The sequence below is a fragment of the Megalobrama amblycephala genome, linkage group LG6 (assembly GCF_018812025.1).
Source record: "Megalobrama amblycephala isolate DHTTF-2021 linkage group LG6, ASM1881202v1, whole genome shotgun sequence".
NCBI classification, from domain to species: domain Eukaryota; kingdom Metazoa; phylum Chordata; class Actinopteri; order Cypriniformes; family Xenocyprididae; genus Megalobrama; species Megalobrama amblycephala.
Window position 1 is genome coordinate 32,608,037 of NC_063049.1, and position 17,337 is coordinate 32,625,373.

General features: G+C 37.8%; 1 protein-coding gene across 1 annotated transcript in view; it reads left to right on the plus strand.

Moving 5' to 3' along the window:
• The window catches only part of neb (nebulin), a 70,916-nt gene that overhangs the window by 12,236 nt on the left and 41,343 nt on the right, over nt 1–17,337 (plus strand). The window contains 51 exon segments of the mRNA XM_048194099.1: nt 492–596; nt 729–836; nt 915–1,028; nt 1,123–1,320; nt 1,876–1,983; nt 2,078–2,176; nt 2,275–2,379; nt 2,478–2,585; nt 2,695–3,006; nt 3,821–4,027; nt 4,134–4,238; nt 4,334–4,441; nt 4,536–4,847; nt 4,956–5,162; nt 5,257–5,361; nt 5,947–6,054; nt 6,183–6,494; nt 6,618–6,824; nt 6,913–7,017; nt 7,127–7,234; nt 7,353–7,664; nt 7,759–7,965; nt 8,071–8,175; nt 8,684–8,791; nt 8,884–9,195; nt 9,315–9,521; nt 9,679–9,783; nt 9,874–9,981; nt 10,061–10,372; nt 10,493–10,696; nt 10,799–10,903; nt 11,119–11,226; nt 11,310–11,621; nt 11,849–12,052; nt 12,186–12,290; nt 12,413–12,520; nt 12,614–12,925; nt 13,045–13,248; nt 13,351–13,455; nt 13,554–13,661; nt 13,773–14,084; nt 14,174–14,377; nt 14,483–14,587; nt 14,677–14,784; nt 14,873–15,184; nt 15,370–15,573; nt 15,813–15,917; nt 16,193–16,300; nt 16,430–16,741; nt 16,843–17,046; nt 17,187–17,291. Coding sequence (XP_048050056.1) covers nt 492–596; nt 729–836; nt 915–1,028; nt 1,123–1,320; nt 1,876–1,983; nt 2,078–2,176; nt 2,275–2,379; nt 2,478–2,585; nt 2,695–3,006; nt 3,821–4,027; nt 4,134–4,238; nt 4,334–4,441; nt 4,536–4,847; nt 4,956–5,162; nt 5,257–5,361; nt 5,947–6,054; nt 6,183–6,494; nt 6,618–6,824; nt 6,913–7,017; nt 7,127–7,234; nt 7,353–7,664; nt 7,759–7,965; nt 8,071–8,175; nt 8,684–8,791; nt 8,884–9,195; nt 9,315–9,521; nt 9,679–9,783; nt 9,874–9,981; nt 10,061–10,372; nt 10,493–10,696; nt 10,799–10,903; nt 11,119–11,226; nt 11,310–11,621; nt 11,849–12,052; nt 12,186–12,290; nt 12,413–12,520; nt 12,614–12,925; nt 13,045–13,248; nt 13,351–13,455; nt 13,554–13,661; nt 13,773–14,084; nt 14,174–14,377; nt 14,483–14,587; nt 14,677–14,784; nt 14,873–15,184; nt 15,370–15,573; nt 15,813–15,917; nt 16,193–16,300; nt 16,430–16,741; nt 16,843–17,046; nt 17,187–17,291 — 8,871 coding nt within the window.

Genomic DNA, 17,337 nt, shown 5'->3' on the forward strand with positions numbered 1-17,337 from the left:
TAAAAAGATTTCATTATTATGACTGAATAAAACCAAAGAAACTGAAAAGTTTACCAGATGATTTATGGACACTGTCGAATCGTAATGTTGCCTAGAAAAATCCCCTCATTCATTATTAGAGCACAGTTGTCATCTTAATGCTGCTGACAATAGAGTGAATCCCTAGACATATTATTAGAGCTGTTGTTTGTGCTATTTCGAGTGAAAGTCCCTGGCAATCAAAGCCTAACGAACACTTAAAACCAATCCCTTTGAGACCGAGGAGTCATGTAGTGGGTGTTCATTGAGCTCATCCTGCTCGACTGAACACCACAACCATAGAGCACTATGAAAATATTGTATTTACTAGGGCAATATGTACAAAAATAATAATAATAATGAGAGACAATAATATTAATTTAATAGTGTGTGAATATATATATATATATACACAAGATGTAGAATATATTATCATTAACCCTATTTTCTCTTTTTTTGTTTCTTTTTTACAGCTCAACTACAAGCAAAAGTATGAGAAGGAAAAGTTTAAGTGTTACCTCCCTCCTGATTACCCTTTCTTCATTCAATCTCGAGTTAATGCGTATAACCTTAGTGATGTAAGTTCATTCAGTATGCTTTTTAATTGATAAAATGCTGTTCCTGGGTACATAGCAATGGACTGAACTGAAACCTGATCATAGTACACTATTTTGTATTCACTGGAATGGTTCTCTGTTTCATGTTCACAGACGTGTTACAAGTATGAATGGGAAAAAACAAAAGCCAAGAAATTTGAGGTGAAAGGAGATGCAATTTCAATCCTTGCAGCCCGTGCTCACACTAACATCGCTAGTGATGTAAGTAAATGGGATATTTGGGTTGTTTCCCTGACATATTTCAGGCAATTATGACACTGGTATGGTCTTTAATGTTAGGTAAAATACAAGAAGGAATATGAGAAGAACAGAGGACAAATGGTTGGGGCCCTCAGCATCAACGATGACCCCAAGATCATGCATTCAGTACATGTTGCTAAGATCCAAAGTGAGGTACGGTTCAACTAGTGCATTACTGATAACTTATACACAATCCTTAAAGCTTTTTTATGTACTAACAGTCCATTTTTGGTCCTCTGAAATACAGCGCGAGTACAAGAAAGACTATGAGAAGATGAAGACCAAGTACCATGCTCCACTGGACATGATGCTTGTGACTCTTGCTAAGAAATCTCAGGCCATTGCCAGCATGACTGGCTATAAGAATATCCCAAACCGTTACCTCCTTCCTTATGACAGCATGCCACTGGACCTGGCAAAGAAGGCCAATATTATTCAGAGTGATGTAAGAATCATTTGCAGCTCTCACTGACACGCTAGAATTATACATTTATGCATTTAGCAATCTTTTCCCCTGATTGATGTTTATTTATAAATAAATTCATTTTAGTCAGAAATTGATTGTATCAGAATGAGGGATGTTGTTATTCTAAAATATTTGAGAATTTCAGTATGCAAAATTTTAGAGTATAAGATGAGTTATCAATATTTTTTGGCAATTTTGATCTTGAAAGAGAATGAGAAAGACACATACATAGCATATATCTGCTAAAATATAATTTTTAAGAGCATGGCAGGATATAGATGGCCTGTCCATTCTGAAAAACATTGGGTTAAAATTCTATTTTAATTCAATGAAGTCTTTAATGTACAGGCTATTTCTATTTCGAAGGCACTTGAAGTCATTTTTATAATCTAAATACGTTTTTTTTTTTTTTTTTTTTTTTTTTTTCATTTTCATTTTCATTTTAGTTATGTTTTTGATCATTAACTAAAGTTGATCAATCATGCCTTTCCTTTTTGTGATACTTTTTTTTTTTTTGGTCATTTGTAACCACAGAATGAATACAAGTCAGACTACAATAACTATGTCAAAGGAACGCCTTGGATCCCTTATGGCTCCATGGAGGTTGAGAAGTGCAAAAAATCTGAGCAGATCTTAAGTGAGGTATGGCACTTCAGAAAGAAGCAAAGTTTGCTGAATCTATTTTGGATTTTTATTGTTGTCAATCATTTAATATTTCTTTATTTCTTTTACTTAGAAAAAGTACAGGCAGCATCCAGACACTGTACATTTTACTTCTATAGATGACCATCCTCTCCAGCTGCAGGCTAAAGCCAACCAGATTATGAGAAGTGATGTAAGTAAAAACAACCAACTATTAAATATTAAATATTACTCTGAATAATTCCAAACTAGCACATTTATTTGATATTGTGAATATTTTCCTCCCTATAGCTGCACTATAAGAAAGGTCTAGATGAGGTTCATCAGAAATACTCCCTGCCTCCTGATGTCCCACAGTTCCTTCAGGCCAGGTGTAATGCCTACAACTTAAGCGATGTAAGTGAAAACACCCTAGTATGTTTTATGATATTTGGCATGTTTTTTTTTTTGCAAAGGTGATGACTCTGTAAATCTATTGTGTATCTTTTTTTCAGAAATGCTATAAGCTTGAATGGCTGAAGACTATTGCAAAGGGGTATGATCTAAAGCCTGACGCCATCCCTGTAAAAGCTGCGAAGGCAGCCAGACATGCTGTTAGTGATGTGAGTGAAGTGCCCCTTTCATAAGTACATAGAGGAGAGTGATAGATGGAAAAGTGCAGTGTGGAACTGAATAATATTCAATACACTGTTGATTTACGATGCCTTTCAGGTTCAGTATAAGAAGCAGTATATGAAGGACAGAGGCCACCATGTTGGCTTCCGTAGCCTCCAGGACGACCCCTTGCTGGTGCACTACATGCATGTGGCTAAGATACAGAGTGACAGGAACTACAAAAAGGATTACCACAAGTCCAAGCTGAAGTACCACACCCCTGTGGACATGTTAAGTGTTGTGCAGGCCAAACATGCCTCTAAGGTTCAGACATATGCAGGATACAAGCAGCATTTCCATCATTACACCCTGCTGCCTGATGCCATGAACTTGGCATTAGCCCGCTCCATGAACGTCAGCTCCAGTGATGTAAGAAAAATTGATATACATGTTGGCTCAGCTCTTTGTGAAACTCTCTGATATAGATTTACAAAAATGGATAGCATCATACTTTTTATCCAACACTTATTTTACAAACCATATACTGATCAGTTAAAAAGTTTGGGGTCAGTAAAAGACTTTTGAAAGAGACAATAAATTAATAAAAAGTGACAGTAAAGACATGTTACAAATGAGTTCTATATCACATAAATGCTGTTCTTTTGAACTTTATTCATCAAAGAATCCTGAAAAAAATAATCATATCAGATTTTCCACAAAAATATTAGGCAGGTCAACTATTTATAATAAGAAATGTTTCTTGAGCATCAAATCATTAGAATGATTTATGAAGGATTGTGTGACACTGAAGACTGGTGTAATGATACTGAAAATTTAGTTTTTCCATCACATGAATAAATTACATATTAAAATAGAAAACAACTATTGTATAATATTTACAATATTGCTAATTTTATTGTATTTTTATCAAATAATTGCATCCTTGGTGAACATAAGAGACGTCTTTCATAAAATCTTACCAACCTCAAACTTTTGAACTGTAGTTTAATTATTATTATTAATAATAATTTTAATAATTTATAATTGTAAATATTAAAAATCAATAAATGCTTAACAGTTATATGATCTTATAATCAAATGTTGAAAAAACTCACTATGCTTTTGATTATTTTTCAAATCTAGATCAGAGAATAATAATAATAAAGATGTGAGGAAAATAGACACGTTAAAGTTTATAGTTCTGTGACTGTTTTAACTGAAATGTCCTATTTAATTCCAACAGTACCAGTATAAACAGGATTACGACAACTACGTAAAGGGCACTGGCTGGGTCCCCATCGGTTCTCTGGATGTTGAAAAAGCAAGGGTTGCTGGTGCAGCTCTCAATGAGAAGAAGTACAGGCAGCACCCAGACACTATCAAGTTCACCAGCGTTCTGGAAACCCCAGTCATGGAACAAGCCAAACTGAACGCACAGCAGCTAAGCGATGTGAGGGACAAATGCATGCTGTTGTTTTATCATTTAAGTTCATAATGATTATGCATAATGAAGTTTAAATGCGTTTCTTTCTGAATCATGTCATATTGTTTTCCAGAGACTGTACAAAGCCAGTGGTGAAAAGTTCAAGCACACTTACCATCTCCCTGCTGATGCACCAGAGCTTTTGCAAGCCAAGTACAACGCTGTCAATGTCAGCAAGGTAAGAGTGCTACGTATCTTATACTGTATACAACATTGAGGCTGTTATCAGAATCTAGATCCGCTGAGATCTTGTGTTTTCTTTTGCTTTCGCAGACATACTATACCTATGCACACAAGCAGGATCTTCTGAAAGGACACCATATGAAGCATGACGCCATTCCTATTCTTGCTGCAAAATCCTCTAGGGATATTGCCAGTGATGTAAGCGAACATATATTTAGTTTATTAATATTGAATTTGTTTGAGTGTATTGTTGAAAATGTTTATACAACCGTGTTGTTGTTGTTTTTTATAGTACAAGTATAAGCTTGCATATCAGAAGGCTAGAGGCCACCATGTTGGCTTCCGTAGTCTCCAGGACGACCCCTTGCTGGTGCACTACATGCATGTGGCCAAGATGCAAAGTGAGAAGAACTACAAAAAGGATTACCACAAGGCCAAGCTGAAGTACCACACCCCCGTGGACATGTTGAGTGTGGTGCAGGCCAAACACGCCTCCAAGGTTCAGACAAATGCAGGATACAAGCAGCACCATCACAACTATATCCTACTTCCGGATGCCATGCATATTGGACTGGCTCGCAACATGATGGAGATCCAGAGTGATGTAAGAACAACTGAAAAAGGATATGTGGTTACTTTTATTGTAATTAAACCTGTAATTATTACTTATGTTTTGACAAAATGATTAACAGATCACTTTTTGTCTCTACAGAATTTGTACAAATCAGATTTCAACAACATCTTCAGAGGAGCAGGCTGGGTTCCAATAGGTTCTATAGATGTTGAGAGGGCCAAGACTGCCAACAAAGCCCTTGATGAGAAGTCATACAGAATTCACCCCAGCACACTGAAATTTACCAGTCTAACAGACCAGATGAACATGGTTTTGGCCATGAGCAACACAAAACTACAAAATAAAGTAAGAGTACTTCAATGATCTATTCTGAATGATAACCAGAATGATGCTATAGAACTGACTCACAAGTTCTTGTTTTGTTTTTATTCCATTTTAGAGTGCCTATAAAGCTTCTGGAGAGAAATTCATGCACACCTACAACCTACCAGCTGATGCCCCAGAGTTCCTCCAGGCCAAATATAATGCCCAGACTATGAGTGAGGTGAATAAAGTGAATTGCAAATAACAAAATGTTTGTATGTTCATACTGTGTATGTACAGTGTTTACTTGTAATGGTAAATAAAATCTAAATTGAATAAAAGAGAGCAACTTTTCAGTAGGGTGCTATATTCTAATAATAGATATTATGAAATAAAAATGAACAATCATTTTTACATTTATTAATCTAATGTTAATTTACAAATATATTATAGGTCACTGCTAGTACTTTTTATTTATAATGAATTACCTAATGTTAACATATATAACTTTTAATGTTAAAATGTATATGAAGAAATGAAATGCTATAAATGATGGTTCACTGTTAGTTCAATTGAATTATTGCTTTAACATATGCAGTCTTGCTTTACCACTAAAGTGTCTTGTTCTTTTTTCTGTATTTCTATTTTAATTTGTTTCTTAATGTTTTTTTATACTATGACCTGATCAGTTAATTGCATCTAATTTATTAAAGGTCCTATTTATCGATTGATTGATTTATTGATTGATTGATTTTCAGTGAAAGACTAATATAATGTAGATATTAACAAAAACTCTTTTTTTTGTTAATTTTTGACTCTTTTATAGTCAAACTACAAGGCTCGGTGGCTTGCAGACATTGCCAAAGGCTATGACATGAAAGCTGACGCTATTCCCATTCTTGCTGCTAAACAAGGAAGGCACATTGCCAGCGATGTAAGTGCAAAATGTATCTTGCATTAAAATATTTAAAGGCCTGTTCAGCAGGTCCAAAAAATCAAAAATATTTTTTGCAATTTTGCAATATACTTGATTAATTAGAAATTATTGTTCTTTGATCACAGTATCAGTACAAAAAAGCATTTGAGAAGGCAAAAGGCCACCATGTTGGCTTCCGTAGCCTCCAGGATGACCCCTTGCTGGTGCACTACATGCATGTTGCTAAGATACAGAGTGACAGGAACTACAAAAAGGATTACCACAAGTCCAAGCTGAAGTACCACACCCCCGTGGACATGTTAAGTGTTGTGCAGGCCAAACACGCCTCTAAGGTTCAGACAAATGCAGGATACAAGCAGCATTTCCATCATTACACCCTGCTGCCTGATGCCATGAACCTGGCATTAGCTCGCTCCATGAACATCAGCTCCAGTGATGTAAGTCCATCATTTTTAAGATCCATGCATCCCACGTGGATGGGGTAATTTGTGTGACCTTTATTCAGATCAAAGTACCGTGAGATTAACAAAGGATTCAACATTATTTTTGTTATCTCCCAGGTTGAGTACAAGAATGAGTACAACTGCACCATGAAGGGTATGGGATGGGTGCCCATTGGTTCACTGGGTGTAGAGACGGCAAAGATTGGAGGAAAAATCCTGAGTGAGCACAACTACCGCACTCACCCCTCCAACTACAAGTTCCAAAAACTTATGGATTCTATGGACCTCGCATTGGCTACTGCCAACAATAAGATCATGGACAAGGCAAGCCTGGATACTGTTTATTTTCATTGGTTTGACGGGTGTAAAATTAATTGTCAATCCATGAACATTTAAATGCTTTTGTTTGCAGAAATCCTACCATGCTGCCTGGGAACAGGACAAGCTCAAGATTCACGTGATGCCTGACATTCCTGAAATTGTCCTGGCCAAGGCCAATTCATTGAACATAAGCCAGGTATGATTCACATTCTCAATATTACATTTATTCAAAAGATTCATATTAATAATCAAAGCAAATAAATGCCAGTACAGAATATTTCATTGCCTTTTCTATGTATTTTCAGAAACTCTACAAATCTGGCCTTGAGGAAATGTATAAAAAGGGCTATAATCTCAAACCAGATGCTATTTCGATTGTGGCTGCCAAAGCCGGCAGAAATATTGCTAGCAATGTAAGTATCCCATCAGCCATTGTCCTCTTTGTACTAGGTCTTATACTGTATGTTTGCAAAATCCTTGATGTGTTGGCGTGATGCTGTAATATTTTCTGATGAATTCATGCCATTACAGTACAGGTATAAGCTGGCATATGAGAAAGCAAAAGGCCACCATGTTGGCTTCCGTAGCCTCCAGGACGACCCCTTGCTGGTGCACTACATGGAGGTGGCTAAGATACAGAGTGACAGGAACTACAAAAAGGATTACCACAAGTCCAAGCTAAAGTACCACACCCCCGTGGACATGTTAAGTGTTGTGCAGGCCAAAAATGCCTCTAAGGTTCAGACATATGCTGGATACAAGCAGCATTTCCACCATTACACCCTGCTTCCTGATGCCATGAACCTGGCATTAGCTCGCTCCATGAACATCAGCTCCAGTGATGTGAGTCGTCCACTTCAACTTTACATGTCATTATTTTTTAGCAAAGACTGCTTTTATCACTGTAAACTGTGTAAATGAAACATATATTTTTCAGGTTGAGTACAAGAGTGAGTACAACTGCACCATGAAGGGTATGGGATGGGTGCCCATTGGTTCATTGGGTGTAGAGACCGCAAAGCTTGGAGGAAAGATCCTGAGTGAGCACAACTACCGCACTCACCCCTCCAACTACAAGTTCCAAAAACTTATGGATTCTATGGACCTCGCATTGGCTACTGCCAACAATAAGATCATGGACAAGGTAGTTTACACTGTTGTAATTAACTCTTATGGTAATTATCAATTCTGAGATTTATCTTGGATGGTCTCATTAATAAAATAACATTTTAAATGCATTTTATCACAGCAAGCATACACAGATGCTTGGAACAAGGACAAGATAAAGGTCCATGTCATGCCTGACAGTCCGGAAATCCTTCTTGCAAAGGCTAATGCTTTCAACCTGAGTGAGGTAAGTGTACTCTGTGCATTTGCAGAATCTTTAAATTGTTTACAAGAAGATCATATGGAGTAAAATACAATTTCAACAGAATATTTATTTTGTCTAGTTTTGCTCCGCTACTGAATATGGTTCTCAAAATAGAATCAAAAGTTGCATGTGTCTGAACAAGACACAGTAGTGGTGTTTTTTTCTGAATTAATAGAAACACAGACAAGCTGACTGATGCAAAAAAAAAAAAAAAAAAGCCATAGGGCTGTTGGACTACCCTGCAATCTTGTAAAGCCGCTTGGCTAATCAAATTCAAAGACTGGAACTAACTAATATATAATATAATTAATATTAATATGCCATTAAGCCTACAGTTTGGATAATGATGTACATTTCTTGGTGGAAGATTTGTTTATTCCTATAATTATACAATAAATGTTATTCTTTGAGCATTTGGTGTCTTCTATCTTAGAGCTTTTGTAGCCATTTTGTAAAACAAATTATCACTGGAATCATGTTTTGACTACAGAAAGCCTACAAAGCAGGACTGGAAGCCCTGAAGAAGAAAGGTTATGACCTCAGGGCAGATGCTGTATCAGTGATTGCAGCTAGGACCTCCACAAACATTGCCAGTGATGTGAGTTACTTAAATAGACAATCAAATGTTTCTGTCATTAGCGTTATCCAAGTATTACTCGTTCTGACCTCTACAAATACTTCTCATTACAGTACAAATACAAAAAGGAGTACAATAAAGCAAAAGGCCATCATGTTGGCTTCCGTAGCCTCCAGGACGACCCCTTGTTGGTGCACTACATGGAGGTGGCCAAGATTCAGAGTGATAAACTATACAAGAAGGATTACCATAAGGCCAAGCTGAAGTACCACACCCCCGTGGACATGTTGAGCGTAGTTCATGCTAAGCAGGCTACGGCTGTTCAGACCTTTGCTGGATACAGGAATATCATTACACAATATAAGGTTCTGCCTGATGCCATGAACCTGCAGCTAGCCCGCAACATGCAGGCGATCGCAAGTGATGTGAGTTGGGATTATGTCTTTGTATTTTCTTATATGTTTTAATGTCTTTGATAAAATGCTATTCTTTTTCAATTAGATTTTACATGGTGTATATGACAGCATTCTTTCTCATTCTGCAGAATGTCTACAAATCTGAGTATAACAGTTACATCAAAGGAGTTGGATGGATTCCCATTGGATCTCTGGATGTGGAGAAAGCAAAGAATGCTAGTCGGATAGGCAGCGAGAATCAGTACCGCACACACCCCAGTAACTACAAGTTCACTAAAGACATGTCTTCCATGGATCTGGTACTAGCTGCAACCAACAATGACATCAACAACAAGGTGAAAATTGAAACCATTTGACTTGACACTGTGCTTTGCTTTTCATTATATTGACTATTATGTTCAGTCACTTGACTTTTTTGTTAGCGACACATAGTTAATAATAGCCAGTATGTTTCAGAATCATTTGAAATTGACCCATTTATTCTTTCTTCAGCAAAAGTATATTTCAGCCTGGGAACAGGACAAAACCAAGATCCACATTATGCCAGATGCGATGGAAGTGGCTCTTGCTCGTCAAAATAAAGCTAATTACAGTGAGGTTAGTGATGCCATCAGATTCATAATTGTTGATTGATTGCAAGCTGTAATTGTCACAATATGTAAATAACCCTTTCTTATTCTTCTTTAGAAACTATACAGACTTGCCAATGAACAAGCAAAGAAAAAAGGTTACGATCTACGTGCTGACGCTATCCCAATTCAAGCTGCTAAAGCATCATGTGCCATTGCTAGTAATGTAAGTTTTTCTTCCTTATTGGACCCATCATATGATTACTTATCAGAAAGTAATGGACGTTTTAATGGATTTTTCACAGTACAAGTACAAGGCTGGTTATCGTAAGCAAGTTGGTCATCACATCGGAGCTCTCAGCATCCAGGATGATCCTCTGCTCATGCTGGCATTGAACTCAGCAAGGATTGCTAGTGATGCTCTCTACAAGAAGGACTTCAACAAGTCCAAGACCAAGTTCAACCTCCCAGTGGACATGATAGCTTTTGAGCTGGCCAAGAAGAACCAGATCCAGGTCAATGATGCCAACTACAGAACCTACCTGCACAACTGGACCTGCCTGCCCGACTCCAGTGATGTCGTCCAGGCCAGACAAGTCTATGACATGCAGAGTGATGTAAGTCTGAATTTACTGCAATTTTATTGCAATTTACCGCATTTTTTCATATATAAATAAGGTTAAAGGGTCATCCTTATGAGGCTTGTATATGCACTCTTTTCACACATCTGTTCTTAGGCGGTGTACAGAGCTGATCTGAAGTGGCTAAGAGGTCTCGGATGGGTCCCCATTGGTTCGATTGATGTTGAGAAGGTGAAAAAGGCTGGAGAAATCCTGAGTGAACAGAAGTACCGTCAGCACCCAAGCAACTTCAAGTTCACTTGCACAACTGAAGACATGCCACTGGTCTTGGCCAAAGCCAATAATGAAATCATGAACAAGGTACTGTTACTGTACATTTGATATCTAGACACATATGGAACAGGTCTAAAATATTGTTTGTAACATCAATTTTTGTGTTTAATTCTCTCTCCATACTGGCAGTCAAAATATGTTGAAGCTTGGAACACTGATAAAACGAAGGTTCACATCATGCCAGATGCGATGGATGTGGTACTTGCAAAGCAAAACAAGGTCATCTACAGTGAGGTCAGTATTTCATATTTAGAATTGAATGCTCAGTTGTATATCAGTATTTACAGTTGTAAAAACTGAATCAAATATAAATACTGACCATGAGTCATACACAGATTAAGAGCAATGAATGATTATGAGCATTGCTTTATATGAAGACAACAAAAGATACATTATATTCGGCTTTTGCCACAAGTTTGTTCAAATATTTTATGTGATTTACTCTTCAGAAACAATATAAACTCGCCCATGAACTGTCCAAGAAGAAGGGTTATGATTTGCGTGGTGATGCCATTCCTATCCTTGCTGCCAGAGCCTCCAGGGACATTGCTAGTGATGTAAGTACAACAAACTGATAAGGCAATGTATGACACAATGAGGATATAATTTGCTACACTGAGAATATTTTCTTTCCTTGCAGTACAAGTACAAAACTGGTTATCGTAAGCAAGTTGGTCATCACATTGGAGCCCGCAGCATCCAGGATGATCCACTGCTTATGCTGGCATTGAACTCAGCTAAGATTGCTAGTGATGCTCTCTACAAGAAGGACTTCAACAAGTCCAAGACCAAGTTCCACCTCCCAGTGGACCTGCTGTCTCTTGAGCTGGCCAAAAAATGTCAGATCCAGGTCAATGATGCCAACTACAGAACCTACCTGCACAACTGGACCTGCCTGCCTGACTCCAATGACGTCGTCCAGGCCAGACAAGTCTATGACCTCCAGAGTGATGTATGTGATATCCAGCTTCTGTTGAGCAATATAATATGCATGTCTGGATCTTCATGCAATTGATGTTTGTAGCCGGTATATAAGAGTGATGGTAAAATAGAAAAAGGGATTGGTTGAGTCTCTATTGTCTTCTTGATGTTGAGAAAGAGATAAAGCTACCAAGATACTGATGAATAAGCTGTAGAGTTACTAACAGCTACTACTATTCTTTCAACACATGCTCTTAGGCTGTTTACAGGGCTGATCTGAAATGGCTTCAAGGTCTTGGATGGGTCCCCATTGGTTCTCTTGATGTTGAGAAAGCGAAAAAGGCCGGAGAAATCCTGAGTGAACATAAGTATCGTCAGCACCCAAGCAACTTCAAATACACCATGACAACTCAAGACATGCCAATAGTCTTGGCTAAAGCCAACAATGATATCATGAACAAGGTAACTGCTGATCTGATATAACATATGAATGTGTAATTTTCTCATTTATTTAATTTGTTTAGTATGTAGACAGTTAATGTGTGGATGTGAAGTATTTCTTCTTATTTTTTAATTTCATACTCCTGTTTAATAGCAACAATATGTTGACGCCTGGAACAAAGACAAGACAACGATCCATATTATGCCAGATGCTATGGACATTGTGCTAGCAAAACAAAACAAGACTAACTACAGTTTGGTAAGTATGACACAACACTGGCCCCTTAATGGTATATAATGTATGTTATTGATTAATAATGTATAAATTATTTTCTACTTTGTGAATTTTTTAAATAACAGTTTATTCAAATGTTTTCTTAGAATTCATACAAGCTTGCAAATGAGGAAGCTAAAAAGAAGGGCTATGACCTGCGAGGTGATGCCATCTCCATCAAAGCAGCCAAGGCTTCCAGGGACATCGCCAGTGATGTGAGTATTTTGATTTATAGCATCCAAAAGTCAACAAAACATTTCACATCCTAAAATTAGCTCATGTCTTAAACCACTCTTTCTTTTAAACAGTACAAGTACAAGACTGGTTATCGTAAGCAAGTTGGTCATCACATTGGGGCTCTCAGCATCCAGGATGATCCTCTGCTCATGCTGGCTTTGAACTCAGCTAAGATTGCTAGTGATGCTCTCTACAAGAAGGACTTCAACAAGTCCAAGACCAAGTTCAACCTCCCAGTGGACCTGCTGTCTCTTGAGCTGGCCAAAAAATGTCAGATCCAGGTCAATGATGCCAACTACAGAACCTACCTGCACAACTGGACCTGCCTGCCCGACTCCAATGATGTCGTCCAGGCCAGACAAGTCTATGACCTGCAGAGTAATGTAAGTATGCTACATTTAGATTTAAAAAAGCGAGGTCTCCATTTTTCAAGAACACCCAGTTTATACAGACATATAATTTCTCTACATAATGGCAATGTTTTTGCTATGTTTGTTCTCAGGCGGTGTACAGAGCTGATCTTAAATGGCTTCAAGGTCTCGGATGGGTTCCCATTGGTTCGGTTGATGTTGAGAAAGCGAAAAAGGCTGGAGAAATCCTGAGTGAAAGGAAGTACCGTCAGCACCCAAGCAACTTCAAGTTCACTTGCACAACTGAAGACATGCCACTGGTCTTGGCCAAGAACAATGCAGGCATCATGAACAAGGTAGCCTGATTTGACCAACACCCTAATTTTCTTCTCTTTTCCATTGTAATGTGTGTAGATACTTTGCATATATGCTTCTTTTTATTTTTCTTTGCACTACAGAAAAGCTATGTGGAAGCTTGGGAAAAGGATAAGACCAAGATCCACGTTATGCCAGATACAATGGAGATATTACTTGCCAAACAGAACAAAATTAACTACAGTGTGGTGAGCCATTCATTTCAAATCATTGAACTGAAGATGAAAAGTTATATTTATGGTAATTTAAATTATATTGATATAACAATTATTGTTTTTATTTCCAGAAACAATATTCGCTTGCCAATGAGGAGGCCAAAAAGAAAGGCTATGACTTGCGTGGTGATGCCATTGCTATTAAAGCAGCTAAAGCCTCTCGGGATATCATCAGTGATGTGAGTGCTCTCATCCTTTGTTCTTTATTCATAGTCACTCGTAGTTCATGGTCCAGAATGTTCTCCTAGTCTTTTATTCACTCTCATTGTCCTTTAATCATTCAACTGTAGTACAAGTACAAGACTGGTTATCGTAAGCAAGTTGGTCATCACATTGGAGCTCTCAGCGTCCAGGATGATCCTCTGCTCATGCTGGCATTGAACTCAGCAAGGATTGCTAGTGATGCTCTCTACAAGAAGGACTTCAACAAGTCCAAGACCAAGTTCAACCTCCCAGTGGACATGATAGCTTTTGAGCTGGCCAAGAAGAACCAGATCCAGGTCAATGATGCCAACTACAGAACCTACCTGCACAACTGGACCTGCCTGCCCGACTCCAATGATGTCGTCCAGGCTAGGAAAGTCTATGACCTGCAGAGTGATGTACGTCTATTTAAAGTCCTCTTGACTTTTATTATTTCTTTTTACAATCATGTCAAATTCTTAAATAATTTTTTTGCATGTGCAATTAGGCGGTGTACAAGGCTGATCTGAAGTGGCTTCAAGGTCTCGGATGGGTTCCCATTGGTTCAGTTGATGTTGAGAAAGTGAAAAAGGCTGGAGAAGTGCTGAATGAAAGGAAGTACCGTCAGCACCCAAGCAACTTCAAGTTCACCGTTACTACTGAAGACATGCCAATAGTTTTAGCTAAAAATAATGCTACTATTGCTAACAAGGTAAATCTTGTCAGCAGGTTTCTGAACACAAGAACTCTTATAATAGCTTAACAAATAGCTTAAAGTTTTAAATGTCTGACATAAAATTTTGCTCAACTCTTATAGAAACTTTACACTGAAGCCTGGGAAAAGGATAAAACCAAAATCCACATTATGCCTGACTGTATGGAAGTTCTGTTGGCTAAGCAGAACAATATAAATTACAGTGAGGTATGTACAGTATATGTCTAAAATCACATTTTCACATTTTCATTATTTTTCTGATAACTCTAAATCTGTAAAATATTTTCCAATTTTAGAAAAGGTATAAACTTGCCAATGAAGAATCTAAGAAGAAGGGCTATGATTTGCGCGGTGATGCTGTTGCTATCAAAGCGGCTAAGGCATCCAGGGATATCATCAGTGACGTGAGTGACTTTTTTGAACATAGTTTGTCAAACACACACATTATTGTTCACAATTACTTTCTAAAACCTTTGTATTTATTCTTTTTAGTACAAGTACAAAACTGGTTATCGTAAGCAAGTTGGACATCACATTGGAGCTCTCAGCATCCAGGATGATCCTCTGCTCATGCTGGCTTTGAACTCAGCTAAGATTGCTAGTGATGCTCTCTACAAGAAGGACTTCAACAAGTCCAAGACCAAGTTTCACCTCCCAGTGGACCTCCTGTCTCTTGAACTGGCTAAGAAATGTCAGATCCAGGTCAATGATGCCAACTACAGAACCTACCTGCACAACTGGACCTGCCTGCCCGACTCCAATGATGTCGTCCAGGCCAGAAAAGTCTATGATCTGCGTAGCGATGTATGTTTTTCAAGTTAAAATGACATTCAATTATTTCTACTGATACTTTTTGATCAAATATGAACTGTATAGTTTTGCAAAGTAACATTTCGTCTCCACCTCAAGCTGTGTACAAAGCAGACATGGAGTACAAGTACACCAGTCATAAACCAGTTTTTTGTTTCTCATGTATTTTCTGCAATCAGGCTGTGTATAAGGCTGATATGGAATGGATCAGAGGTACAGGATGGGTCCCCATTGGCTCGGTTGATGTCCTGAAAGCAAAAAAAGCAGCTGAGATCCTCAGTGAGCGACTCTACAGACAGAAACCAGAAACATTCAAGTTTAAACAAGACATGCAGTCCATGCCTTTGGTGCTTGCAAAAGCAAATGCTCAAATTATGGATCAGGTTGGTATAATAAATAAGTCATATGATTGGAATCCGACTGAACTATGTCAACAAAATTCTCTGAAGAACGATTTAGTCACAATATCAATTACTACATAAAGTTTAGTATACATTAATTTGCATATATGATTCTTTGTATGTTATTTTTGATCCATTGCAAGATGTTCTTCTTATCCTTAATAACAGCTGTCACAGTATTGAAATTGTCACTGACAACTTGTTTTTTTTTTTTATTTTAGCGTCAGTACCATGCAGCATGGGAGGCTGACAAGATAAAGATCCATATCCCTCCCGATACCCCGGAGATTGTGCTCTCAAATGCTAATGCAATTACCAATAGTAGGGTAGGTCTCACTTTTGAATGATTGTTCTTTCTTCATATATATATATATATATATATATATATATATATATATATATATATATATATATATATATATATATATATATATATATATATATATATATGTGTGTGTGTGTGTGTGTGTGTATATATATATATATATATATATATAGTTTAACTTGTTAAACTAAGCCTCTCAAATTCATGCATTCTGTTTGATTTGCAAATATTTCACTTCAGAAAAAAATGAAACACAAAATAAAATTCTGCTTACAGAAACTATACAGACAAGCGGTTGAGGACAACTTCAGGAAAGGCTATGACCTTAAATCTGATGCTGTTGCCATCAAAGCTGCTAAAGCATCCAGAGACATTATTAGTGATGTGAGTATATACTGTCTTGCAAGTCACACTGATATTGCAAGCTGATAGATACATTTTCTGTCTTATTGCCCTGTCATGTAAATATAAATAGAAGCTATCTTTAATACTGCAATTATCCTTCTTTTGTAGTACAAGTACAAGACTGGTTATCGTAAGCAAGTTGGTCATCACATTGGAGCTCTCAGCGTCCAGGATGATCCCTTGATCATGCTTGCTTTGAACTCAGCTAAGATTGCTAGTGATGCTCTCTACAAGAAGGACTTCAACAAGTCCAAGACCAAGTTCCACCTCCCAGTGGACCTCCTGTCTCTTGAACTGGCCAAGAAATGTCAGATCCAGGTCAATGATGCCAACTACAGAACCTACCTGCACAACTGGACCTGCCTGCCCGACTCCAATGACGTCGTCCAGGCCAGGAAAGTCTATGATCTTCAGAGCGATGTGAGTTTCTGTGAAAATTTTATTTGTAATAGTAATCAATAGGTCTACGCTACCAGCATTGTCTGCTTTCTTACTTTTTCTCATGTATTTTCTGCAATCAGGCTGTGTATAAGGCTGATATGGAATGGATCAGAGGTACAGGATGGGTACCCATTGGCTCAGTTGATGTAGAGAAGGCTAAAAAGGCTGGTGAGATTCTGAGTGAAAGGAAGTACAGACAGCATCCAAGCAACTTCAAGTTTACTAGCAAGACAGACTCCGTACCTTTTGCTCTTGCCCAAGCCAATGCCAAGATCATGGACAAGGTATTGTTTTCCTAGAAGATTTCACTAATCTGTGTAAAGGTTAAATAATAAAATCACTGTTTGAAATAACTGTTACAAGTTGGGGTTGTGTAGTCCATGCATGTGTCTAACTTTTTGTCTTCATTATTATTGCATTGCAGAATGCGTATGTTGATGCCTGGAATAAGGAGAAGATCAATATCCATGTCATGCCAGATACCCCTGAGATCATTCTTGGAAAACAGAACAAGCTCAACACAAGCATTGTAAGTAGAGCAACACAGTTTTGTAGTGACCAGTAAATTAGAAATG